The sequence below is a fragment of the Vanellus vanellus genome (assembly GCF_965231255.1).
Source record: "Vanellus vanellus genome assembly, chromosome: 2".
In the NCBI taxonomy this organism is placed as follows: Eukaryota; Metazoa; Chordata; class Aves; order Charadriiformes; family Charadriidae; genus Vanellus; species Vanellus vanellus.
The window spans coordinates 119,098,864-119,125,563 of NC_138906.1; the positions used below are offsets into that span (position 1 = coordinate 119,098,864).

Here is a 26,700-nt window from a genome sequence, read left to right on the forward strand (position 1 = left end):
GAGTGGTAAAGCACTGTTAACTGTCTTGCTTGTTTCCTTTTGCAGAACTGTCAGTATAATACCGCTGGGGAGAAATGTGAGCGCTGTAAAGATGGCTATTATGGAGACGCCACTCAGGGTTCCTGCCGGGTGTGTCCTTGCCCCTATACAAACAGGTACAGTAAAAGGTCATAAGAAGTCAAGCAGGGAAGGGGAAAAAGAAAAAAAGAAACAACCCCCCCAAACCCTGCTAGCACAGGAAGATAACGATCTTTTTCTGTATTCTCATATTGCCCAGCATAGTGGGGCATCAGACCCATCTGAGGCATGTTAGACCAGCAGTAAATTGGTAGTCTGTCTCACGGCAATGCCTTTTTCAATAAGCTGTGTATTCCAATTCTTACTCAGTTCCTGAACCACAAAGGCATGCTGCTCATCGCCTGGGGGAGCCCCAGGCAGCTGTAATGGGATTATGTAGAAAACCACCAGTAACTACTTACTAGTGAGAAATATAGGATGGCAGTCTTTTCCCTTACTGGGCATATCCAGAATCTCTCTTGTTTACTGAAATGCAGGATGTAAAATATCTTTAGTCTGATATTTAACACCATTACTCTGGCTAGTAGGTAAGTGAGAACGATGAAACGAGCCTTTTATATGAATTCAGAAAATTTATTAAGATGCAAAACCAGTATAAAAACATTAAAGCTCTTAAGCACCTGTCTAGATTTCTGAAAGAGTATGGTTGCTCTTCAGGTGGGAGCGCCATTGGAAGCACAAACATATTGACCTAGAAAAAATTAAATTTCCTTGGGTCTAACAAGGTTGCCAGGCCTTTAAAATCGGGCAGTAAATTGCATTTTAAATGCATGGTACGTTTAGCCACATTGTTTGTCATCATTGGTCAGTTCTGAAATGTGAAATGTGTTAAATAAAACCAAATATTTTTTAAGAAAAACTAAGCTATAAAGTGCTAAAGGCACCACATAGTATTTGCCAGGTGCATTAGCAAGCCCCAAGTAGCCTTAAGTAAGAGATTTACACTAGCAGACTATAGACAGGTTTTTCATTTATCAGAGAACTCTCTGATAGATCTGTTTTTGACAGCATTGGCCTCTTCTGCAGGTGCTTGCCTGAGGCTGACTGAACATATTTTTAGTCATCTTTTGCTTTAAGAGTGCTGAAATACCTAGGAAGACCGTAAACCTCTGCAGTTTCATAACTGCATATTAGGGTGGTAAATACCATTCCTGACATAGGGTATCCACCCCACCTGGCATTATTGGAGTTGACAGTTTTTCACCCAGTCAAATTATATGTAATTCCTGGTGCAGACATCTGTCTTTGGTACACAGACTCGCTTTATCCAACTGTTCATCGATTAAAAACTGGAAATAGCAAACATGACCTATTCCTGCTTCACCTCTTGCCTTCTTCTTCCCAAACATCAGCCAAAAAAGTTTTTTCTCCCAGAGAAATTTGAATCTAAATGAGTCTGCTAGAAAGAGCAGACAAAAATGTTCATTGTGTTAACCAGATATACTCTGCAGCTCCTCACCATACTCAGTTCTGCCTTGGTTAAAAAAAACCCCAAACAATATTAGCTACATAAAAATATCCTCCAATTTTTCCATCCATAAAAAAGAGAAGAAAAGGTATCAAAACAGTAGGAAATGTTGTCCAGCACAGGCTATTGATTCTTGCCTAGTGAGATAAAATAGCTACCCAGACTTGTTTTATTTTACAACATCGCTATTAAGGTTTATTTTAGGCATTCCTTTGGGGAGTGACCTATTATAGTCAGTCCAGAGGGTCAAGAACTGATTATTTTTTTTAGTCTAAGGAAAGAATTTAGATGAAAAAATATGAAACTTCAAAGAATTAGTCACAGCAATTTATCTAGAGGCAATTAAATTAGCTGAGAAGTAATTTGGTGGTATAAAAACTCTTTAGTCTGAAAGTCATTTAACTGAGCTTAGCCTCTAGAGTGTAAAATCTATTTGATGACATGCTCACAATAATATTTTTCCTTCTTCTCAAAGATTTGCAACTGGCTGTGTGGCAAATGGTGAAGAAATTCAGTGTCTCTGCAAAGAAGGCTATACCGGAGTTCGTTGTGAGCGGTAAGTGACTTGTTTCTCAAGACCAAGGTTTTGAAAGACACCATAAAAGGAGCTATGTCTGTATTGGGTCATATAGGGATGTACACATATGCATCGTACGCACATGCTTAAGGAGAATCTATTTACATGAACAGATGCTATAGCATGGTGCTATTGTGTAATTCTAGACATACACCCAATACCCCCTGAAGAAATGTAAACAATTCTCCACAGTGACTACACAGTTTTTACCAAAAAGGGAAGTGTCAGCCTCTTTGCCTGAGTGCCCTGTGCCTGGCCTTATCCTGCACTCTTTATGGTAACCACGACTCCCACTTACTTCGTCCCTTTTTGAGTTAAAAAACATTTTCCTGTTTCCTCCAATGTACCTGATGTTGCTTCAGTGTTCTTAGTTATCCAACAGCAACCACGTAATGTTTAACACCGTACCCTTCATCCCAAATCATTCCGATGTGCTCCACAGGTGGAGCACACAAACACAACGCTGAAGCCACCTCTTTTGCTGGAACATAGCAGCAGTTTGGCAAAGCGCAAGTGACTAGATGGGTGGATGAGGGGAGGGCAGTGGATGTTGTCTACCTTGACTTTGGCAAGGCTTTCGACACTGTCTCCCACATCATCCTCACATGCAAGCTTAGGAAGTGTGGGCTAGGTGAATGGACAGTGGGGTGGATTGAGAACTGGCTGACAGATAGAGCTCAGAGGGTTGTGGTTAGTGGTGCAGTCTAGTTGGAGGTCAGTAACAAGTGGTGTCCCTCAGGGGTCAGTACTGGGTCCAGTCCTGTTCAATATATTCATCGATGATCTGGATGAAGGGATAGAGTGTACCATCAGCAAGTTTGCTGATGACACTAAACTGGGAGGAGTGGCTGACACGCCAGAAGGCTGTGCGGCTTTACAGCGTGACCTGGACAGGCTGAAGAGTTGGGCAGAGAGGAACCTAATGAAATTCAACAAGGGTAAATGTAGGGTACTGCATCTGGGGAGGAATAACCCCATGCATCAGTACAGGTTAGGGGCTGACCTCCTGGAGAGCAGCTCTGAGGAAAGGGACCTGGGAGTCCTGGTGGACAACAGGATGACCATGAGCCCTGGCGGCCAAGAGGGCCAATGGCATCCTGGGGTGCATCAAAAAGAGTGTGGCCAGCAGGTCGAGGGAGGTCATCCTCCCCCTCTACTCTGCCCTGGTGAGGCCGCATCTGGAGTACTGCATCCAGTTCTGGGCTCCCCAGTTCAAGAAGGACAGGGATCTGCTGGAGAGGGTCCAGCAAAGGGCTATGAAGATGATTAGGGGATTAGAACATCTTTCATATGAGGAAAGGCTGAGGAACTTGGGTCTCTTCAGTCTAGAGAAAAGAAGAATGAGGGGGGATCTTATTAATGCTTTCAAATACTTAAAGGGAGGATGCCAGAGGGATGGGAGGAGTCTTTTTTCAGTGGTGCCCAGTGATAGGACGAGGGGTAATGGGCACAAGCTTGAACATAGGAAGTTCCATCTTGACATGAGGAGGAACTTCTTCACTTTGAGGGTAGTGGAGCACTGGAACAGGCTGCCCAGAGAGGTTGTGGAGTCTCCCACTCTGGAGATGTTCAAAACCCACCTGGACGCTGTCCTGTGCAACATGTTGTAGGTGACCCTGCTCTGGCAGGGGGGTTGGACTGGATGATCTCCAGAGGTCCCTTCCAACCCTGACTATTCTGTGATTCTGTGATTCTGTGAACAGCATGGCACTTTCAGGCAGGCAGAGTAAGCAATTTCACTGAGTTTCAAATCCAGGGAGAATTTAAGCATAATGGAGTGGCGTTGTCTGGTTTGGAAGCTTGAGGCCAATAAGTCATGATATCTCACCTGAAGACAGTACCTCCAGTACCACTTTGTATTGGGCTTCAAGGCTGTTACCTTTGACATCTAAGCTGCAGGTTATAGACAGATTTTCGCTTCCAGACCTAGCCTGTACCTCAGCTGCTCATCATGGCCCTTTGATCAGGCGTTACCACCCCTATAGATCTTACAACAGAGTGACTTCTAGGAATATTAGCTAGCCAGTCTGGACAATATATTTTACCTATAAAATATTTAGAGATCACTCACACAGACTGCTTTGCTGGCAGATGGCAAGGTGAGGGACCACCCAGCAGTAGGGCGATAATGTCATTCGGTGCCATTGCTGTTTGAAATCTCAACATGTGCTTGCGGTATGATCCTCTTTAATATGTTTTCTGGTGAGATCACAGACCAGAATGATGTGGTTTGCTGAGTTAAGCCTTGTCAAATTCTCTATGTATGTAGGTATCTGTGTGCGTTGTATTTTTTCAGATTAGGTGAATTATTCCTATATGAGCATTGTGGGAGTTCTTTTATTTTTAGACAAAATCTCTGCAGTACTTGGAAAGATATTTTTAGCATGGTGCAGAGGGTACTGTAAACCAAAAATATACCCTTTTTGTCTGTCAAGACATGAAATCAAAAGTTCTTGAAAGTTTCTTCAGGAGAATAACCGTGGGGCTTTATTCAAGGGAAAGTACATTTCACAAAAGTAGCTTCAAATATTTAATAAAAATTATTTGTATCTCTTTATCTAGCTGTGCTCCGGGATATTTTGGAAATCCACAGAAATATGGAGGCTACTGTCAGAAATGTCATTGTAACAATAATGGACAGCTGGCTAGCTGTGACCGCCTGACTGGAGGTATGTGAGGGACTACGAACATGGTAGGGAGCGTTGTTTTCTCTCTGGGAAGCAGAGAAGGAGGGTACTTAGATCAGATGACCTGAAGTAAAGACGTAGACTTATAGGAAATGCAGATAATTTTTAACAACAAGTAAGGTTTCCTAAAGCGTAACACCATGGTAATACAAGGTCTGTCCTGAGGAATTGAGTTCACCCATGTAAGCCATTTTATCATGTATTTCCCTTCATAAATACTACCAATTTTATTTTGGTTTATGTTTCATGGGTGTGTTTCTAAATGCATTACTTTTCATTTTCTGACATGGTTAAGTGAAGTCTTGCCGGTCAAACTGAGCAGTCTCGATGTGCCTTTTTAAAATGTATTTGGGACAGTTCAGTGACATCTTCAGAGTCTGCATCAGGCACTGCCACCTTAGGTTTACAGTGGAAGTTAGGACCTGACTCGGGAGGCTGTTTTATAAATCCTGCTCTAAACCATTCTGCCACTTCCATGATTTTGCCAGTATCAGTCACACATGTACTGCACGACTAGTAAGCTCTTATAAAAATATTATGCCACCGGCATATGTGTGCTTTATCTATTATAATTCTGAAGTAAAGGGCCTGAGCCTACATTCCTCAGACTCTTTACCTCAATTCACTTCAATCCTTGGGATGCTCATTTCTATTCAGAAATACAAAGGCCACTGCTCCTGAAAGGGACCTTGATTCTCCCATATTTTCATTCCCCAGTAAAATTATGCTTTTCTTTCCCTGCAGGCAGCTTTTCCTCTTCAGATGTTGGTGAAGTGTCAAACTAATAACTCCTAATATTTCCATACTCTTCATTTCTCTGCACTGTTCTTCGTACTGCATTCGAATGACTGCCAAGGATTGCCTTATCTTTCCTTGGTCACAGAAATTAGAAAACCGGCAAGTGATGTGAGCTGCTGTTGGCAGCTGGTGCAATTTTTCAATAGCTAGTTCTCATTTCATATTTCATCATTGAAGTAATACATCTTTGTTATATTTGTACCTTGTGTGGAACAGGTCCAAGCAGCGTTTGATGTTTTGTCGTTTCTTTCTTTTTGAAACAAGAGTTTGCTGGGACAAACTAATCCGTAGGGCAAAATTCAACAAGCCGGTTTGTTTTCAGTTTGTCTCCAACTATATATTCTGATCAGCCGTCTCTTTCTCCACATTAGGAATAAAACCCTCTGTGATCATCAGCACAGCAAGTTCTAGCAGGTTTCTTGTGCGCGATGTTCGGCACTTGGCCAGACTTTTTCATTTCCCCATTTCTTGGCTGATGTTGTTTGTGCACAAGCTGTAATAATAGTTTTATTTAATTGGTACTTCACAGCGACAGCTGAAATGTGTCTGGTGTTAGCTGAATTACACAACTGCAGAACAGCATGGGTATTTGAATTTTGGAATAATTTCCTTCATTCTCTTACAAATGTATTCTTTGTGACTTGCCTCCTTTTGGCAGCAGCGCTCACTGCCAGTCCCATTTAACTTCCTGAAGACTTAATGTGCAAGTGCCAAAGGAAATGGCACAGCTAGGCAGTTTGTTCCAGGCTGTTTCATGCTGCTGTTAAAGTTCAGGGCCAATTTTATCACTGTAACCTCTCACAGTTACAAGCTGTTGTTGACTCTTGACAGCATCAGCCGATACCCTGAGTGCGTCCTTTTCCTTCAGAGTAAAATGCACGCAGAGCTCTTCGCATTTTCAAGAGGAGATGAGAATTTGGCAGTAGGACCGAGCCTGTAAAAGGGACTCGGGCATCAAGATGGGGAGATTCCTGTCCTATATGACGGTGTTTTCAGGAGCCAGTTCCTCTCCTGCCTCCTGGAAGTTAGGATCCCAAGATGTTACAATCCCACGTGCACCTGGAGAGTGTTAAGCTTCTTGTAAAACAAGCAAATAAAACAAAACAGCACACTGAGCAGGCAGCCACTTGTGCTGGCTTGTTAGAAAGACTGAGGGCAATGTTTGTTGTATACCACCTGTACCTGTGGCCCACCCTCCGTGCCTTGGGTTACGTACAGTGCCTCCTTCCATGCATACACTGTGGATTTCTCTCAAGCTTGATTAATCCCTTAATCTTGCAAACTGTGACAGGTACAAAGGAAGGTCATAAACATTTCTCAGTTCTTTGTGAGTAAGGCATCCTTTGGGGAATCGGATTCTGTGGTTTGAACATGGATGCGAAAGTAGATAAAGGGGTTTGAACCTATGTCCTGGGTAAAATGCTTTAACGGTATAGTCTTGGCTCCATTCCCCGTGGTGTTATTCTAGGCAAATTCTAGCAATGCATTCAGCACACTTGATGTGAGAGAGCCTCCTGCTGCTACCCAAGTAGCATATATTGGGATGGGTTACAGTCAGTTTCCTTTGACCGGTGAAAAAGGTGTTGATCTCAGCAAGGCGTAAGTGGGTGCTGAATGTTTTGGCATGCTCGAGCCTTCTGGGCATTTCAGCTCGTTGATGTTGGGTATGGATTTATGAAAGGGCAGCACCGTGTTTTAATGGCTGCCAGCCATGAAAAGTGAGGGCAAAAATGCAACTGTAGTATTTCCATATGAAAGCTTTGGTTACTAATGACAGTCTTATGATTTCAGAATGTTTCAATAACGAACCAAAAGATGTGGATCCAAATGAAGATTGTGACCGTAAGTAATAAAATAGAACTGCACTTAGATTGCCTTCTGCTGGCTTCAGATACACACTGATGACTTTTTTAAGGGTGGCAGAGTTTAAAAAGGACTGGAGGTGTCCTGTAATGAGTCTTTTAAAAGCAAACATTCAACCAAACACTTGGAAGAATGATAAAAGAGGTGGTCAGCTAGCCAGATGTAAATGGGGTGTCCTCTTTATTTCTGGCTTTGGTCAGTCTTCTTAATACTATGGGCTTTGTTGTTGCCTTTGTTCTTCAGGCGGCACCAGGTGACAAGCATCAAAGCATTTCCATTGCATCTCATTTATCAATGTGCTCAGTCAAATATTCTCTGCACCAAATATCAATAGTACGTATTGTTTTCCTTTGCTCCCTCCAGCTTGCGATAGCTGTGTAATCACACTGCTGAAGGATTTGAGTACAATAGGTGATGAGCTTCAGCTGATTAAGTCTCAGCTGCAAAATGTCCATGCGAGTTCCAACACACTGGAGCAGATGAGACGTCTGGAAACCCGCATCAGGGATTTAAAGGTAGGCCCACATTAACAGAAAAGTAGATTTCAGATTAAGTGGAAAAGAGCTGAACCGTGGAATTTATGCCAACTTTTCTCAGCTTGCAAGGAAACATACATCAACTTTTGATTTCAAATACCAGATGCTGACAGCACTCGGCTGCACCTGTTAGAAGACAGCTATTATTTCCATGTCATGCTCTGAAAGAGAATCAGTATTTCTGCTTTGTCTGAGGTCTGCTCACCTTGAAAGCTGTATCTCTGAGGTTTCCCCGTAGGTCTGTCTTTTTCCAGCAATTCATGTCTCTGCATCACCAAAAAACCCCAACGTTCCTATTGCCAAAACTAAAATTAATTCTAAAAAAATTTTCTTTGGTTAGAATAGCAGTTACTATACTCACAGATAAAAGAGCCCAGGTTTTGGGCAGCAATGGGTCAGCCTTCACGTCAGTAATGCCGCTTTTATTTACCTTGGGTAAAGATCTAACCCAGTGAATTTTTGCTTTTGTCTCCTGTGTATGGGTGATTTATTGGGTTAATTTTTTTTTCTTTCTTTTCAGGTCTTATTGAACAATTACCGTTCTGTTGTTCATAATCAGGGTTCAAAGGTAGATGAGTTGGAGACAGAATTCATTAACCTAAATCATGATGTAAATGCTCTCCAGGAAAAGGTGACTTACCAAATCAATTTAAAAATACACATCTCTTGACTACGTATTAGCATACTGTATCCAGATGTTTTTAACCTAGTCAGTTTTTTCTCTTGCTAGGCTGAAATGAACTACAAAGCAGCTGAGACACTATTTAATAATTTTGGCCAAACTCATCAGAAAGGAAAGGATTTGGTTTCACGAATACAAATCGTTGTCAACAATATACAAGGTAAAAATAGTTTCTAACTCCATAATATGTTTTGGTTTATTGAATCTTTTCAGTTTATTTACAGTATTCTTAATTAAGATTGAGAGGTTTTCTTAGGAAATGACTTCATATATCAGAATTTAGACATAGGTGTGGAATTCCCTCTTCCTATTAGAAATCTAATACATAATGTTGATTTAGGAGCCTACCTTCTCTGGGTAGTGAATAGCGACAGAGAAGCTTTACCATAGGGACTTTTGGAGCAACAAATCGAGTATCCTGACTTTAGTCTGACTTTAGTCTGTGTTGCTATCATAGGCTCTTTTAAGTTAGAAGCTTAAAATTATTGCTGTGAACTGTGTCACAATCCCAATGCCATCTTACTAGCTCTGGTTGTGTGACACGGGATACTTTTCAACCTAATACAATTAATGCAAAATGGATCTTCTTCATTAAGGGATTCAGGAATAGGCATGCCTTTTTCAGAACAGAAACCAGCCCTGTCATTTCTGTCTTTTGCATAGGCTTAAGCTAATCCTCACTTTGACAATACTTTTTTTCAGTGCTCTTGGAACAAATAGCTGGTACAAGTGCAGAAGGTAACAACTTGCCCTTGGGAGATGCTGCCAAAGAACTGGCCGAAGCTCAACGCATGATGACGGAGATGCGAAACCGCAACTTTGGCCAACTTCAGGCAGAGGCGGAGAAGGAGCGAACAGAAGCTCAGCTGCGTAAGGGCTTGTTCTCTCAGTATTTTACTCTCTAGAGAGATCAATCTTAAATCTGGAGTGTTACTGATTATTTGGAATGGAGTGCAGGGAAGGGCATTTTGCAATGTAGCGGGATCTGTAGTGTTCGTTAGTCAACAGGAAAGTGGTTCTGGAGGGGATATAAAGGTATTTTTAGTTTGTTATGGGAGGAACTGAGTTGAGCTGGGGAAGAAACCCAGTAGATCCTTCTTTAATAACTACCTGAATCTCAGTAAAATAAAGACGTAGCCAATCATAACAAACTTATGCACTGCTTGGTGTGTTATCATGTATAGGCTATAGCACATGCAGCTATTTTAGAGGAATTACACATGTAATTTAACAACAGATTTTGAAGTAGTTCAAGGGCCAGATCATACAAGGATAAGGAAGTTCAAAAGTTCTAGTTGCACTAGTTGTACTCCCTTTTATGTTCTCTGTATGTGTTTGACTTGGACATTTAGAAACCTGATTCCGGACATTAGAGACAGCAAGAACAGCAAAGTCACAGGCTTATCTCCTAACCAGGGGCATAGTTGAGAAATGTGAAAGCCCTTATGAGTGACAGTAATTTCCCCTAAGTTTGGACTTTGATACCTATCTCTGAGTAACTCTTCTGTATCCTATCTTGTAGGCAGTGAAATGGGCAGTCTTAAGAGTGTGATTCATTTGACGTACTACCTTCTTTGAGATTAAATGTGCCCATATCTCTCCATTAATTACAGAGGAAGCTTTGACTAGCGCAGATGTAGATGTCTACATTGTAGATGAAACTGTGTTAGTTCCATATAAAAAAACCTATTCAGTATTTGCAGATCATCTTCATCCTTACTTAGTTTAGAAATATCCAAGTAAATGTTTATCTGTGCTCTTTGTCTGCAGCAGCAAACTTGTGAGCAGATTTGAGCCAGTGAGATGCTGAATAGCGTCTCTGCTATAGTAACACTGAAATTAGTGCTGCAAAGGGTGCTCAGTATTTCACACAACCACAGCTTTCTAATCCTAAATGTCAAGCCCTTTTGAAGGCGGTTTGTTCTGATTCCCTTCTTCTCTGAACAAAACTTTTCCTTCTGGTCCTGATACTGCAGTACTGGCACGTATTAAGAATGAACTACAAAAGTACCACCAAGAAAATCACGGGCTTATTAAAATTGTGAGAGATTCATTGAATGACTATGAAACCAAAATCACTGACCTTCGTGAAGCTCTGAATGAAGCGATGGGACAAGTCAAGCAGGCTGAAAACTTAAACAGAGATAACGGAGTTCTGTTGGAAGACATTAAGGTAATATTGGGATTCGGGAGAAGAAAATTAAACCTCAGGAGATAAGAGCTTTTGATTGCTACTTTTGACCTTGCAAAGCCAAATAGCACTAATTCTTTAGACTTTCTCCAAGGTCTCTTTCCATCTTTTGCTATATGTATGGACAGGTATAAATGTTGTCTACTCCCGCTTGTGGCCTCTTTATGTGATGAGGACAGTGTAACCAAGACTTAGCTCTGATGAGAGCAGGGAAGGAGAGTCTCTGCCTAGCCCTGCTTTTCAGCTGCCACTAGCCTTTTTGTTTCCTATTCTAGATCAAATCCCTGAGGCTTTCCGTAGTAAGTTCCTTCAGGTATTTGGCTTTAACAGTCACAAAAAATGGGAGCAATAATGTGTGCAATACTGTTAAATTATTTGGGATTAATATTCTACAGAACTTCTTCTGAGGTCTCACCAGAAAGGTGACAAGAAACATCTGTCATTCCTGAGCAGTGCTTGACTTTTAGAGCTGGTGAAATAGTACAAGAAATATGGGTATGCTGCAGGACCCATTCTTTTAAATTAATTGTGGTTTTGCTGAAATATATCACTGTTTTAGCACACTCATGTCCATCCAGTTTGCTAACACTGCTCAAACAAATGAATTTCTACATTCAACTGTTCCTTTCAATATTTAATATAATATTGTACCATTATGTGCATGGACTGTACAGTACATGTGCCACAGAAGTATGCACATTTGTGTTAAAAGATGGATGCATCTGTACAAGTCATAAATTTCCCGATACACTTTTCTGGTAGAGAGAGATTTGACATGTTACAATGACAAAAACCCAACTTAAGAGAGCTAACACATCCTTACCTGCAACACCACGTGTCTTGCTGCGTTTGTGGTGTGCCATTACCCTAGAGCTATGCTGTGGATTGTCACAGGGCTGCTCGAGACCAAGGAGCTTCATTTGTTTTCCCCTCAGAGCTTTCAAAATGATAAGGTGGGGAGGTTTCACACCCCCTTTCTGGTGACCTCCCCAGATGAAGGGATGGTGTAACCATTTTACTTCTGCCTTTGGGAGAATGGAAAAGATCAGGGTAGTCACCAAAGAGCTGGTTTTAAAGTCTCCAGGTTTGAGAGATCAGACACTTAGGTGGTTGGTCCTGACAGTTCATCCCAGCAGACCTGTAATACTTTTACTTTGCCTGAGGTCTAATAGCTGAAGAGTAGCCTGCTGCCCAGCTGTAGGCTCTGCTACTGCAGACTCCTGAATTTTCTCACTCTTCTAATCAGTAGGGTAGCATTAATCCCTGGACACTATAGGCATCTAACTAGCCCAGCAACGTGCTAACTTTTGGTAAATGCTATTGCAAACCAGATTGGGTAGATACGGTTTTCCCTGCCTCTCATTTTTAACCAGATCACATGTTTTTCAAACTTTTCTTTTTCCTCAGAAAAGGATTGAGGAGACAAATGTACAACAGAACAGTATCTTGGATATTCTGAGCTCTGCCCGATCTTCCCTGACGCAAGCTAACAGTGTACTGGGATTATTGCAGAAGAGCAAAGAGGTATAGTTAACCTTCTCAAGTTAAGGTTAAAAACCCCAATATCTTGCTGTCACTGTAATGGGTAGCGTCGCTCAGTGGCTAGGACATGAGGCTTATCTGAGCGTCCCACAAAGGGAAGGGTCTGCCAGCCCATCCTGGGTGCAAGAGGAGCCTGCCTGCACAGGTTTCTGTAAGAGAAACTTGTTGAGGGTTGTGAGGTGTCTGAGGAAGACGCTGAACTGCAGATACCTGAATTTGGGAGGATCTGTGAGAAATATCGTCAATGATTGTATATGCTTGTATTTCTTTCTAGGCAATTGCTTTTAGCCACTGTCAGAGACAGGATACTGGGCTAGAAGGGTCTGTGGTCTGACTCAGTACGGCAGGGTTTGCTTTTATATAATGGGTCTACAAGCATAATGTAATGACTCACGGTTGTTTCCAGTAACCTGTAGAGTAACTTGGAAGGGAATGTTTTTCCCTTTGGTCTCCTCAGATGCAAGGTATTTGTAACACTGAAGGAGACGAGGACAAAATCCAACATGTATGAATACAAATAACATTTTATCTTTACAAACCCGTAGGAATATGAAAGCCTGGCTGCTCAGCTGGATGGAGCAAGGAAGGATATGAATGAAAAGCTGACAAATCACTCCTTATCAGCAAGCAAAGAACCGTTGGTGGTGAGGGCTGAGGAACATGCCAAATCTTTGCAAGACTTGGCAAAACAACTGGAAGAGTACGTTGCTATTCCTGTAAATGAGCAATTTTTGTGCATACTATCCATGGTTGCAATGCTCTGTCTGCAACTTCACTTGCTTTAATGACCATTTGCAAAGTTAGAAAGAAATTTGTCTTTTTCTGCTTCTTCCTGATGTACAGATGCTTTATTTTCTTTTTTTTTTCCCCCAAACTAGGTCTTCCTGTATTTTTCCTGATTTTTTTTTTTCCCCAGAATTGGGGACTCCCATAATATGACTTTATATTACTGCATTAAAACTTCATTAACTTATTACTAATGAGAGAAAAACCTCATGTACAGAGTGGGAAGATGTTTAGAATGTCCTTTTTGTAGTGTTATTGCCTGTACTCATACTCAGGGATACCTTTATGATGTCAGTGAATTGGGCCAAATAGTTGGAAGAAATTTTGTCTTGGTAAAGTCTTCAGACATGCCTGTTTAGCATTCATGAGGAAAAGAACTCCTATAGGTTTCTCATCCTTTGAGGAATCTTCTAGACAGGCAAAACTGAGAAACTTGTTATGTATCAAGTGTTTCTCTCTCCATTATTTGCACTTCACCTTGGAATTATGAGTGAGATTTTGGAGGCCTTGTATGGTACATCAGAACAAAATTTAAAAAATGAAACCCTGGTTATTTTTTTTCCTGTGCAAATTGTTTGCATTTTGTCATTACACCAACTAGAAACTCTCAAAGTTTAATTCCAAAATACCTAATTCTGCTGGAAAAATCTTGGTTAAAAAAAAAAGTCATTAGCGTTTTTTTAGTTTTCTGTATGATTTTTTTCAATGAAGAAGACAATGTTCTCACAAATACAAGGCAGCTGATATTGGGCAGTTGCATAGTTCACAGGGAGTGGGTACAAAAGATTTTGTCCATTGTTTCTGATGCCAGAGCTGCTGCACTGGTTCTTGGGGAGAAACCCAAGGGTCGTGTAGTTGCTCCATCTTGTGCTCCACCTGCTGCTCCTGTAGGATGCTGGAGCAGCCAGAATTTATTTGGAAGCTGCATTTCTCTGAACCGAAGTATATTTGGGGGGCTGTGATGGAGGTGGCTTATTGACCTTGTGCCTTAGTGATTCTCACATTCTTAATCATTTAAAGACTGCTTTGGAGGCCCACAGCTGTGCTTTTCCAAGCACCTGAACTTATCCTATCTTCTGAAGAATCTTTTCATATTGGTCTGCCTCTAAGTTTGATATTTTTGAAGAATGACATTATGGATCTAACCAAAAAACATTTTCTGTATTGGCATTAATGAGAAAATACTGAGTTCAGGTGGATTCAGAATACTTCTCAAAGTTCAGTCTTTGCAGAAGGCTGCATTTTTCACCCTTTTCCCACAGAATAAAGAACAGTGCCAGGAAGGACGAGTTAGTAGGCTGTGCTGTGGAAGCTTCTACTGCCTATGACAATATTATTAATGCCATCAAAGCAGCAGAGGAAGCAGCCAACAAAGCTGGGAATGCAGCTGACTCAGCTTTATCGGTAAGTACCCGTAAGTGGCCAAATGATGGTAAACTTGATACAACTAGATTTTTTTTTTAACTATCAGAGAGGCACCAAAAAAGACCTGTGTGTCTTGGCATGCCTTCTTTATCTGTGGTCATTATATGAGCTGCTATTCTACATGTTCATGAATTAGTCTTGGTTCAGAACTAAACAGGCCAATTACTGCCTTCCTGATGAGGCTGTCCATGTGAATGCTAACTGTTCCTTTCAGTGCAAAATAAAGAGATCTGCATAAGGCAAGCCTGGTGATTACTGAAGGTGATTTCAGTTTTCTCTTTCACTTTGCACTAGTAATACCCACAAGCTCTTCTGCAGAGGAGTAGTATCTAACAGCTGTGGGCTAGTAATTTCTTCCAAATGCCCCAAAAATATATCAGAAGTTTGCTAAACACCAAGGTTGTATTATGCTTAAATTAATCTTGATAATTGTTATTTAAGGTGGTGTTCTTCACATGAAATCTCTCCCCCTGTATAGTTGTTTTTTTAAAACTGGATTGGGCTATCTCTTTTACTCTTTAAATTTTAGTATAATTACTAAAGCAGGCTTACTGAACCATGCTTCTATTACCAGACTGTGAAGAGAGAAGACCTATCAGGAAAAGCCGCAAAGTTAAAAACCGAGAGCAATACACTCTTGAATCAAGCACAGGAGACTGAGAGGACGTTGCAAGGTACCGAGAAAGAAAGCGATAGTAGAAATGTTGGCCCAGCATGACAAGCTTCCATTGAACCATGAATTTTCACAGTTCAGCAAAGCTCTGCAGCCTATATTTAACCAGAAGGGGCTAGTTCCATTACAATGGGACATCTTGTGATCGTTATTTCCAATGGTAAAAAGGCGAGAAAGTGGATTTCCTACCTCTCCTATGCTATACATCCTTGAAGTACTCCAATCCAGCAAATCCTTAGCCTTGTATTTGTTTTGCAGTGCAAATGCTTATTCACTGCTCACTGGTAACATGAGCTGTGCAAGAGTGCAGACTGGTGCTGCCACACCACCTGTCCAACAGAGAGGTGGTATTTCTGTTTAAAATTCATACAGGGCATTCACTGTTTTGCAGCTATTGGTCCAACCCTTGAAGACATAAAGCAAAGACTTGATGTCACCGATGGAAAGAAGAATACACTGCAAATTGATCTTGTCACTCTTCAAAATAATCTCAATGGGATAAACAGAGGTTAGTTACTTCCTGATTGCTTCTGTTTTGCTGCTTTTATCTATCACTATAAGAATCTGCACATGCATTTGTGTGTGTTTCAGATGACATCGACAGCATCATCACCAATGCAAAGAGCATGGTAAAAAGTGCCGAGGATGTCACGACTAATGTATTGGACGAACTGCTCCCAATTCAAGTAGATGTGGAAAAAATAAAGAGTACCTATGGAAGCACACAGAGCGCTGGCTTCAGTAAAGCATTGATGGAGGCAAACAATTCAGGTATTGCAGGTGCTATCTGAGACCGCTTTTAGGTGAACGTGGTCAGTTTTGCAGCAGAAATTTTAGTCATCCAAAAGTTAGGCACCTAGCCTAAGCCAGTATTCTGAGCTTCCTTTATTACCAGTGGAAAGGGACAGGTACTGCAGATGGTGATTCAGGCCATCATGTGGTATGTGTTAAAAGCTAATACTGTGACTGGTCGCTAAAGGCTTGAAGGCCAGTGACTAGCAGTGCACCTCAGGGTTCAGTACTGGGTCTGACCCTGTTTAACATCTTCATTATTGATCTGGATGATGGGGCAGAGTGTACCCTCAGCAAGTTTGCCGGTGACACAAAATTGGGAGGAGTGACCAGAAGGTTGTGCTGTCATTCAGACAGACCTCAACAGGCTGCAGAAATGGGTTCATAGGAACTTCATGAAGTGCAACAAGAAGTCCTGCACCTGAGGGGAAACAACCTCATGCACCAGTATATGCTGAGGGGTGGCCAAGCCGGAAAGCAGCTTTGCAGAAAAGGACCTGAGGGTCCTGAGGGGCACCAAGTTGAACATGACCCAGCAATGTACCCTTGTGGCAAACACAGGAGGTTCCCTCTGAACATCAGGAAACACTTTTTTACTGTGAGGGTGACCGAGCACTGGCACAGGTTGCCTAGAGTGGTTGTAGAGTCTCCATCCTCGGAGATACTCAAAAGCCACCTAGACATGATTCTAGGCAACTGGCTCTACATGGCCGTGCTTGAGCAGAGGATTTGGACAAGATGACCTCCATAGGTACCTTCCAACGTCAGCCACTCTGTGATTCTGTGATTTTTCCACTACGCTGACTAGAGAAGGGACCTTGGCAATTAGCTTGGGCTGGGTGTCTGTTAGCTGAAATTAAGTGAAATAGATTGCATAGAGCCTGCGTTGAATGCAAAATAGGGGATAATCACAATCCCAAACAGCATCTTTTTTTCATCTTTTCAGCAACTTTGTTTGATAAAGTCAAGTGAGAGAAAACATTTTAAGTAAGGAAAATACAAGAGCTATCCGTGAATGTTATTGCAGAGTCGTAAGTCATCCCTGCAGTTACAAGACCGGCTTATGACTTATTAAGTCATATTTAGAAAAATAATAGGTCTGAATTTCTTTTTATTTGCCCTCTGCATCATAGAGTTGCAGACTACTAATACTTTCAGGCTAATCCTTTCAGTTCTGTCATCACCCTACAGACTGCTTTTCTGATAATCATGTAGTCATATCATATTTTTGCATCTGTTTTCCTTCTCCTTTCTATCATCAATGTTTTTTTTCTTTCATTGTAGTAAAAAAATTGACAAACAAACTTCCAGATCTGTTCAGCAAGATCGAGAGTATCAACCAGCAGCTGATGCCAATAAGCAACATATCTGAGAACGTAAATCGTATCAGAGAGCTGATTCAGCAGGCAAGAGATGCTGCAAATAAGGTCTGTCCTGAACATTGTAATTGTGCTTGACCTCAGTGGTTTGGACAAAGAGTAGTACTGTTGTTCCTCTTTCTCCTTCCAAATCATTTTGTTAAAATGTATGTGCAAGACCAGACATAAATTTAATTCAACATCACCACCCAGCACTTAAAGTAACTGTGATGATGGGAAGCATTATAATTTGTACATAAAAATGAGTGGGTGCAGTAGCATCCTGCTCCATCCTCCTCCCGTAGGGTTTTTTTATCCAGGTAATCTCTGTAATACTTATTTGTACAATAGCCTCTTTCCTCCCAAGGTACATTTTGTTGGCTTTGGCAGCAGGGGTAGAGTCGACTCTGCAGCTTAGAGGCAGGGCTCTCCACCCACGCATGGCCAGTGGAACAGTGGCACTTCCAAAAAAGTGTGGAGCCCTGTGCTCTCATGTCTCCAGCTGCCCCACAATTTTAGGAGTTGGCTACTAGCATCTTATTACACTGCCTTTTCTCCATTTAAGCAACTACTGTGGTTGCTCATGGGATAGTGTGGTCTCAAGTCCCAGAGGAGCATCCCTTAGGTCATCACAAATAACCTACGCTTATAATGAATAAGAGGAATCTGTGACCATGGTGTAAATAGCTGTAATAGGACATGTCTTTATTAATATCAGAGGTGCATTATAATTTCCAACAGACAGTCAAGTCCAGCTAAGTGAAGCATCAGGATATGTATGCAGTCATCTAAATAATTCATAGGCTTGCTCTTTACAGCCGCAGGGCGCATCCTTCCCTATCCGTGTATTGAAGGTAACAGTTACTTGTCAGAGGTGCGGTAAAGGTTGATTAATTAATGTCTGGAGTAAAAAAGTGCTGTGTTAAGTGATAAGTATTGATAATACAGAATACTGTATTATCCAGTCTGTTTCCTAGTTATATTGTTTGGTAGGATCAGAGTCCAAATCTGTAGTAATTGATGGCTGTAACATGACTAGGATATGTAATGGGTTACTTTGCAATTAAAGACAGCAGTGAAATAAGTAGGATTAGTAGCAATAGATAATGATAACATACTGAATTTTGTTTTTCTTAACAGGTTGCTATTCCTATGAGGTTCAATGGCAGCTCTGGTGTAGAGGTTCGACCTCCAAGCAACCTTGAAGATCTGAAAGGCTATACTTCGCTTTCTTTCTTTCTCCAAAGACCTCAGACAAGATTAGACGCTCCCCAGAGGGCATCAAATAAGTTTGTACTGTACCTGGGAAATAAAGATGTAGGTATATTTTGAAATTTAATCTGACTTTTAGAACAGACAAAACGCTTTGAGAAACAGATGGGAGATTATTTATTTTGACTGAAGTTTATAGCTACTGTTGGCCCATTTCTTTATAATTGCCATTATATGGTGGCAGAAGTATTTTGTGAAGAATAGTTCATTCCTCCACTAGCAAAGTAACTTGTTGGGTGGGTGACTGCTTTGCCCTTTGATGCTTTGCTGTTTTGCTCCTTTGGAAGTTACTTCTCAGTCACGGATACCATCACACAGTCTTGTCAGAAGTGTCAGGTTCTGCAGCAGTCAGCACAAACTCAGCCCAACTGCTGCCTCAGAGCTTTGGCTCTTTTCACAATATAAGTCACTGTGAGTTTCTCTGTTGGTTAAAAACAAATTTTAAAATTCAGTCCCTCGGCTTTTAATGTTTTTCTCTTCTGAATGCGTAGAATAATACAGACCTGCTTGTGCATTCAGGCTTGCTCCAGCACCATCAAACATTTTAGAAATTTCCTGCTTGCAGTTCCTAACTATGTACTTTTAAATCTTGTTATATGACAGCAGCTGTATCTGTAGTGAGTCTTGTGGATACAGAGAAAGCTGTTTAAAGGTAGTTGTTCTACACTGGATTTCACCTTTTTATCCCCTGAATATCTGGCCAGGATATCTGTTGGCAGCATTTTAATTGTTACTTGTGAAATATGATATGTTGGAGAAATAAAATGTGAATGGTTTGGGAAAATGACTGCTTCCAGTCATCTCCGGAGGAACCGTTGTCCTTGACTGAGTGTTAGTCCAAACTTCCTTTTTATTTCACAGACATTGAGTCTAATTTTTAGTAAAGGTGTCATGTTTTCATGGCTTTAGCTGGGAGATGTTACGAAGGTGGAAATTATTTTAGCTACTATTGTTATAAAAATAAAAACCCACACATGACTCTATAACGATATTCACTGAATCAATGCAACACGTTATTCGTTGAATCAGTGCAACATGTATGATTACAATTTTTTTTTTCCGAGAACTGATAAACTTAATAACAATTCTCATCATTAGGTGGGTGGATTTCTTACGACTCATGCACAGTATGATGATGTCTCTGAGGAAGTGCTTCTGTATTTTACCTTCATTAACATTAATCATTTATTAATGATTATTTGCTTTGCTATTCTTAGGCTTCCAAGGACTATATTGGTATGGCTGTGAAAGGTGGTCGCCTCACTTGTGTCTATAACCTGGGAGACGGCGATGTAGAAATAGATGTGCAGCCATTAGTGACTCAAAGTGAAACTGAAGAAGCTGTTATGGATCAAGTTAAGTTTGAAAGGTATAAGATCCACAGTGCACAACAGCCTTTTCCAAAACCTGTTCAGAAGATCTTTTATTAGCATGATGTGATATTTTGTTTGTTTTGGTTTTAGGATTTACCAGTATGTAAAGCTGAATTACATCAAAGCAGCAACATCAACTTCTCCAGAATATGAAAGACCTTTGACTGCAAGTGGAGAAGCCAATGACATTCTCCTAAATCTTGATCCCAGCACTGTTGTCTTTTATGTTGGAGGATACCCACCAGATTTTAGGGTACAAAGAGTTGCTTAGTCTTTTAAGAGATTTCCATATTAACCATTCTGTTGTTCTTACAAGTAAAGATTGAAACTAGCAGTCTTTCAAAGGCTGTGTAAAAGTTTATCTGTGTCAGTAGGAACAGAGGGGATGCAAAGAGATGCTACTTCCTACAGAAGCTGCCTGGCTTATAGTATGCTAGAAGGGAGCATGATGGTATTTCATCTGCCGAGGACAGCATGAAACCTGTCCAGTCCTGCTAAGTACTATTCCAAGTCCATCCATATGACTCCACTGTAAATTGTGCTGCAGTATTCCTGGGGTGGTATCAGATGGTTTGGATATTATATACAAAGCTATAATAATGTTATGATATTTAGAATGTCATATTCTGTGTCTTACTAATATTTGCAGTAGGTCTTAGCAGTTACATGTCAATGTAAAATTTTGTCAGCTGATTTTGACGGAATGTTTTTGATGACATTATTTTGCAGCCTCCACTTAAGCTAGACTATCCTCATTATGAAGGCTGCATTGAATTAGACAACCTAAATGAGCATATTATCAGCCTTTACAACTTCAAGAGGACATTTAATCTCAATACCACTGAAGTACAACCCTGCAGAAGGTATGGTATAAACACAGAAGTGTTTCATGGTTCTGTGATTTTATCATTATGAATTCTTTTTTTTTTTTTCATATTCAGAAGAATAATCACTGTGGGTAAACTGGTGATTTTTTTCTAACTATTGGTCCTTACTATATTTGTTAGAGAAAATCCTCAGTGTTGGTGTCACAACTTACATCTATGGCAATCTCAGTGCGCTGACCAACAATTTAAATGTTGTAATACCCAGACACAATTCATGGATTGATGTATTCAGCTCCTTTATAAAGTAAATATTACCTTAAGTGCAAAAAAGTCAGTCACTAATGATTTCCTCTCTAAAGACCATATGAGAATCCAATAGAAGCCAGTGGAAGGTTTTCTCTTTACTTGGGTTAGATCAGAATTTGGCCAAATGCTTTAACTTAAGCTTTTTTAAAATTATGACAATAAGTCCATATGGTAACAGTTTTTGCTCTTGTTTATTCACATCTGTGACACTGAATTATTACAGGTATAAAGAAGAGACTGACCAAAGCTATTTTGAAGGCACTGGTTATGCCAGTGTCAAATTGAAAGAACAAAATACCCACAGCCGAGTGCGCTACGAGCAGACAATTGAGACTACCGCAGATGAAGGCATTGTGTTTTTTGCTGCAAATGGGGTAATTCGTGGAATGCTTCTGTCTGTTTTGTGGTCCGAGAACATTTTTTAAAACTTTGCTTACTCAAGAACATGTTAGATTTAGTAATAACTGTAAGGAAATTTCTTAAAAGTGTTATTTTTGCCTGCGTGGCAGATGGGTAGATTCTGCTGTATGTTTAATGTCATATGGTTTAGTTTTAGCTAGTCCTGCGAGGAGCAGACAGTTGGACTTGATGATCCCTATGGGTCCCTTCCGACTTGAGTTATTCTATGATTCTATAATGGCTGCTGAATACTCACTTTGTCAAGGCTGAGAAAAAAAATAATTCCAAGTAGCTCCTCCATTAGGCCGTGAAGAGAATTCGGAACTGGGGGGTAGGCAGGGAGGATGTAATTTGAATCAAACTGATTTTGAAATACTGAGATCCTCCAAAAGTGGAAATGCACTGTTCCAAAACCTGGATACGCATGGCAACAGAGTAAGGAAGAATGTAGAAAGTGACATGGGATAAGTGGTGACTTATACCTGCAAAAGTGCTCAAAACAGCAGTCATGCTACTTATCTAATAATATTATAGGCATGTTTGCAATCACTGGACATGTTCTGGATAATTTCTTAATGCTGTAAGAAGTCAGTAGACATCTTGAAATGACAAAAAGTCCTCTAGAGATTTGGAGGATACATCTGGAGCTGATACCAGATCTGTTTATAACAGATTAAAGTAATTATGGTTGATTACTATAAGTTTTAGTCTGCTTTGTGTTATCTTTTCCTCCAAAAGCTTTGTTCAAGCAACTCTATAGCTTCATTAAGATTATTCACATGACAATGAAATATATATGAAATGTTGGCAGTTTAATTAATTAGATGATCTTTAAGGTCCCTTCCAACCTAAACCATTCTATGATTCTATGTTTCTAATTGTGTTGGCCATTTTTTTTTATTGCAGGATCAGTTCATCAGTGTGCTCATTAAAGATGGTCACACAGTTTTTAGATACAAAGTTGGCTCTGAGCCTCCAAAAGAAATAGGAACCAACGCAACTGTAAATGACGGAACATATAAACAAGTATGTAATTTTAAACAGTCAAGTGATCATTATTTGTAAAAATACACATTAGCTGAAACTAAACATCCTGTTGTAAAGTTTAATTGTGAAGTTTTCCTTTTGTGTTGAGGAGATCAAGCTGCTGGAGATGAGTTTGGACACGTGAAAATTAATCTTTCTACTGTTGTGCTTTCCTGTGAATACGTTCAGTTTTAACAGAAAAACCACCAATCAAAAAACTTTGACAGAGCAATGCTTTATGTAGAGAGAGCTGTGTACACTGCAATTCTGAACATTAGTTTAATAATTAGATTAGTGGTTTTGCCACCTAAGGGATCTTTACAGAGATCTGTACTACAAAAGAGTCTTTTTGTTGTTGCTTGTCTACTTAGCTTCAGTCCAGCTGTTTTGTAGTGCTACCAGAGTGAAATTGTAAAGACATTGTTAAAACCTTTGATTGCCATGTTGATTCATTCTCCCTTTTCCCCTTAATACATCTCCAACTAAATAGCGTAGGTTGCAGGGTCTGCTGGAAGGAATCTTTATGCCGTACTGGGTCAAGTTACCTCCCAGCCAGCTGACTGACCTAGTCTTTGTATCACGCAGCAGCTCCTGAATCTTCAACTGCAAATAGAAAGCAATATCTGAATCTTAGGTGAGGTGTATTTTTAGGGCAATCTTCCTGAGGAAAATAAAACCTCACCTTGTATTTGGATAGTAGAGCATTTTGCTTAGGCATTTGCTTTGGCTAAATGCCCAAATTTTGCAAAGTACCTTTGAACTGCTGCAGTTATTCTGGATTTAAGTCATGAGTAAACAAGAGGAGGGGAAAAAACCCCAATGTGTCCTGCTCTGTGGGAGTACTTTTAATCTGCTAAATTATTTTTATTTCTGCTGAGTTAAGTCATTCTCATTATTCACCTATTTCAGATTCATTTGGTGCTTGCCCGAAGTAAGAATACTGTTCATGTCAGTCCCAATATTAAAGCCAACATAAATGTCTTCCTTTTCACCAAGTACTATCTAGGTGGAATTCCACCTTCTCTACGGGAACAGTGAGTAACTATAAAAACACTGTAATACACAGGCTTTGTATGGAAACTCCATTTAAACTCTTTCCTTAGGCAATTTCTTTCACACTCTGTATTGGGTATCTTATGTGATATGAAAATAACAAGTGTATAATACATGATTATAATCTGTGATTTTTGGCTAATGGTGGGATCTTTGTTGGAGTGTATCCGGAAGATCGGGTTTGATCAGCATGAAGTATGTGTGTGCAAGAGAGATTGCTCGTTCTGTTTTTCTCTTTCTTATATTGTCAGCATTTACAGGCTACTGTACTGGTGTGTGCTTTGAAATACCAGGCTACTGAACTCTTTTTCCTTCCACTCCCTGAAACCAGCTTTAATATATCCACACCTCCGTTCCGGGGCTGTATGAAGAATGTGAAAAACCCTAACACTGCATCCGTTATTTTTGACGAGACTGTTGGTGTCAGCAAGAAATGTTCAGATGACTGGAAGGTAACTAACCAAGTTCTTTAAAAACTTCTGCTGGAGTTCACAGAGTCTGGTTTGTCTATAAATCCTGGACCATTGTGCTTTACTTAGGTAAAAAATTATATTTGGTTAACATGTGATGGTAATAAAAGAACTTGGGCTTGGTATGAAGACACAGAAGAAAAGAGACTCCACCCCTACTGTGGTAGCTTTCTCCAGCACATAGTCCACCCTATTAATTAATACTGTGTACAATTAAGAATTCATATTTACCATGTAAACTTGTTGGCTTCCAGTTGCTGTTATTGATTAGGACAGAATATTTAGTTACTTAATGCTACTTATGATCTTTCCTCTTGCCAAAGTGCTTATGCTTCCTAATTAAATGACCTCTCAACCTTTTTTCTTGAAAGAGCTAAGCAGATTCTACTTCCACCGAAGTCTCTGATTGAAAGGCTATTGCTCCGCTCATCTGATTGTTTTATAATTATTTTCTGTGCACCCTTGAGTTTTGCCACATTCTTTTTAAAATGGGACAATGTGACATTTCAGTGTTGGCTTAACCAATGCTGCATGGAGAGATGAAAACTACCCTTCTGCTTCTACTTGCTGCTACTTACACGGTGCATGATCCCATTTGCCCATTTTACTATAGCATTGCACTGAAAGTTTGTGCTCATTTGCATTCCCTTTGTGGCATCTAAACCTTTCACAGAGCAGTTTCTTTGCAGGCCATTTCCCTATGCAGAGGATCTGACCTTCATTCTCTCTCTGTATCTGTATGACTTCTCATGTATTAAAGTGTGTTTTGTTCAAAAAGGCCCAGGTATAGTCTGTCCTATGACTCACACAGTTTCAGTTATGTAGCTCATCTGCACAGCTCCGTACTTACGAACCATTCCTCCAGCTGCTCACTTTTGTGTCCCCAAACATGAAAAGTTTCAAAGCCATTATGTCGATGCGAAGACTAGCTAGAGACAAACAGCTCGTTATACCAGCAAGCCTCACGTCCCTTTAGAATTTCTCAGATCATAGTTAGTGCTGGTGGAAGCGGTCTGTTCCATACTGAAATAATTGTACTTGCAGTTTCCCTTGTGCTTGGTTTTTGACTGGAGTCAGTCGCAATTATGTTGAGTGGGGCAGTTGCTGTCCCATGCTGAACACTTCTGATTAAAAGAAAAATCACTGAAAGCATCGTCTCTCTTTCAGCTCATCAGATCTGCAGCTTTCTCCAAGCAGGGAACACTGAGCCTGAGTGCTGTGGGTTTCCCATTTCCCAAGGATTTCCAAGTTGGCTTTGGCTTTCAGACCACAGCATCGACTGGAACACTCTTAAATTACAATCTATGGGTAGGAAACATGTTCAACTTAGAATATGTGACTGGTTTTTGTTTCTGGATCAGTGATGTCTCTTCGTGACTCTGTCAGTTTGGCATCAGTTTGTGTCATAAGTCTCATGTAGATTCTTGTATCTTAAGTCAAGGAAAGGTTATCATAATCATCTTTTGAGCATGGCATCTTGCATGCCCTAGGCCAGAGAAATTAATCCTGGCAATCTCTTCATTCAGCCAACAAGTAGATTGATGAGTAACTGAGCTTTGAACTTGATCCTTTTGCAGAGTAGCTCATACACCAGAACACCACCATCCCAGTAAAATAACTGTTGCCTAATAAAGTTGGCTGGAAATTTTCTCAGGAAAAACTGGCATTCTTCCCACGCAGAGACATTACCATGACCAAATAGGCAGAGAAAAGGGGTTGATTTTGGCTATGTTCCCTCAGAAAGCAGGGAGGTTCAAGCAGAACTCCATTCTTGCTGGCTGGAGGAGTTAAGGAGTGAGTGCACACCAGGCATTTGAGAAGGGGAGGACTGAATCCTCCACTTTTTGTAAAAATACTTTAAACAAATATTTTAAATGACTGTTTAGTATTCAGAGTGCAGAGGTATTTTAAACAGGAACTATGCTAACTGTGCAGAACTGGGTGTAATATCTGGTAGTAGATGACTGAGAGATGCAGTTTTAGTGTAAGAAAATTTCTTTCCCACAAGAGGCCACTGAGAACTTTATTAATGGCAATATCAAGGAGAACTAAAGGCATTTACATTTACCTGATAATTTTGTGGCATTCTTTTATAGCCTAATATTCTTACCATCTTTCTGAGACCTGGCTTTGTACATGCAAAGATGGGAGAGAAGGAAATCAAACTGGAAAACAAATATGAAGATGGGTCGATGCATTATGTGACAGTAATAAAAAAAGACAACACGTGAGTCCAGTTCTTTATCTGATTTTTTTATGTTGTGGTTGGGGAAAGATTAAAATTCTGTGTGACTTTGTTCTTTGAGTACACAGCTAAAAATGACCTCTGCTAGCAAAGGATACTGAAATAATGAAGCAAAAGGAGATTTTTGGTCTATGAATGTGCATGTCGGTACCTGTGATATATCAGCTGTACATCAGTATGCGTGTGTTTTATAGATTGTGTGAGTTTTGACTGCTTGTCAAGCTGGAGCTTTGGAGCTCTTCACCTTCCCTTAGCTTTTACATATGTAACTTT

The 26,700-nt window shown here is 40.4% G+C and overlaps 1 protein-coding gene across 1 annotated transcript in view; it reads left to right on the forward strand.

Moving 5' to 3' along the window:
- LAMA3 (laminin subunit alpha 3) overlaps positions 1–26,700 on the forward strand; it is a gene marked incomplete at its 5' end in the record, with an annotated part of 116,143 nt that overhangs the window by 81,283 nt on the left and 8,160 nt on the right. Inside the window, 26 exons of the mRNA XM_082499123.1 lie at positions 46–155; positions 2,022–2,102; positions 4,686–4,792; positions 7,400–7,450; positions 7,835–7,986; positions 8,528–8,638; positions 8,738–8,849; positions 9,392–9,559; positions 10,666–10,862; positions 12,288–12,404; positions 12,968–13,122; positions 14,471–14,612; positions 15,208–15,307; positions 15,698–15,814; positions 15,898–16,077; positions 17,383–17,525; positions 18,597–18,773; positions 19,946–20,097; positions 20,192–20,354; positions 20,831–20,964; positions 21,458–21,608; positions 22,540–22,659; positions 23,569–23,693; positions 24,044–24,164; positions 25,350–25,490; positions 26,279–26,409. Of these exons, the coding sequence (XP_082355249.1) occupies positions 46–155; positions 2,022–2,102; positions 4,686–4,792; positions 7,400–7,450; positions 7,835–7,986; positions 8,528–8,638; positions 8,738–8,849; positions 9,392–9,559; positions 10,666–10,862; positions 12,288–12,404; positions 12,968–13,122; positions 14,471–14,612; positions 15,208–15,307; positions 15,698–15,814; positions 15,898–16,077; positions 17,383–17,525; positions 18,597–18,773; positions 19,946–20,097; positions 20,192–20,354; positions 20,831–20,964; positions 21,458–21,608; positions 22,540–22,659; positions 23,569–23,693; positions 24,044–24,164; positions 25,350–25,490; positions 26,279–26,409 (3,458 nt within the window). The remainder of the gene's footprint in view (positions 1–45; positions 156–2,021; positions 2,103–4,685; positions 4,793–7,399; positions 7,451–7,834; positions 7,987–8,527; positions 8,639–8,737; positions 8,850–9,391; positions 9,560–10,665; positions 10,863–12,287; positions 12,405–12,967; positions 13,123–14,470; positions 14,613–15,207; positions 15,308–15,697; positions 15,815–15,897; positions 16,078–17,382; positions 17,526–18,596; positions 18,774–19,945; positions 20,098–20,191; positions 20,355–20,830; positions 20,965–21,457; positions 21,609–22,539; positions 22,660–23,568; positions 23,694–24,043; positions 24,165–25,349; positions 25,491–26,278; positions 26,410–26,700) is intronic.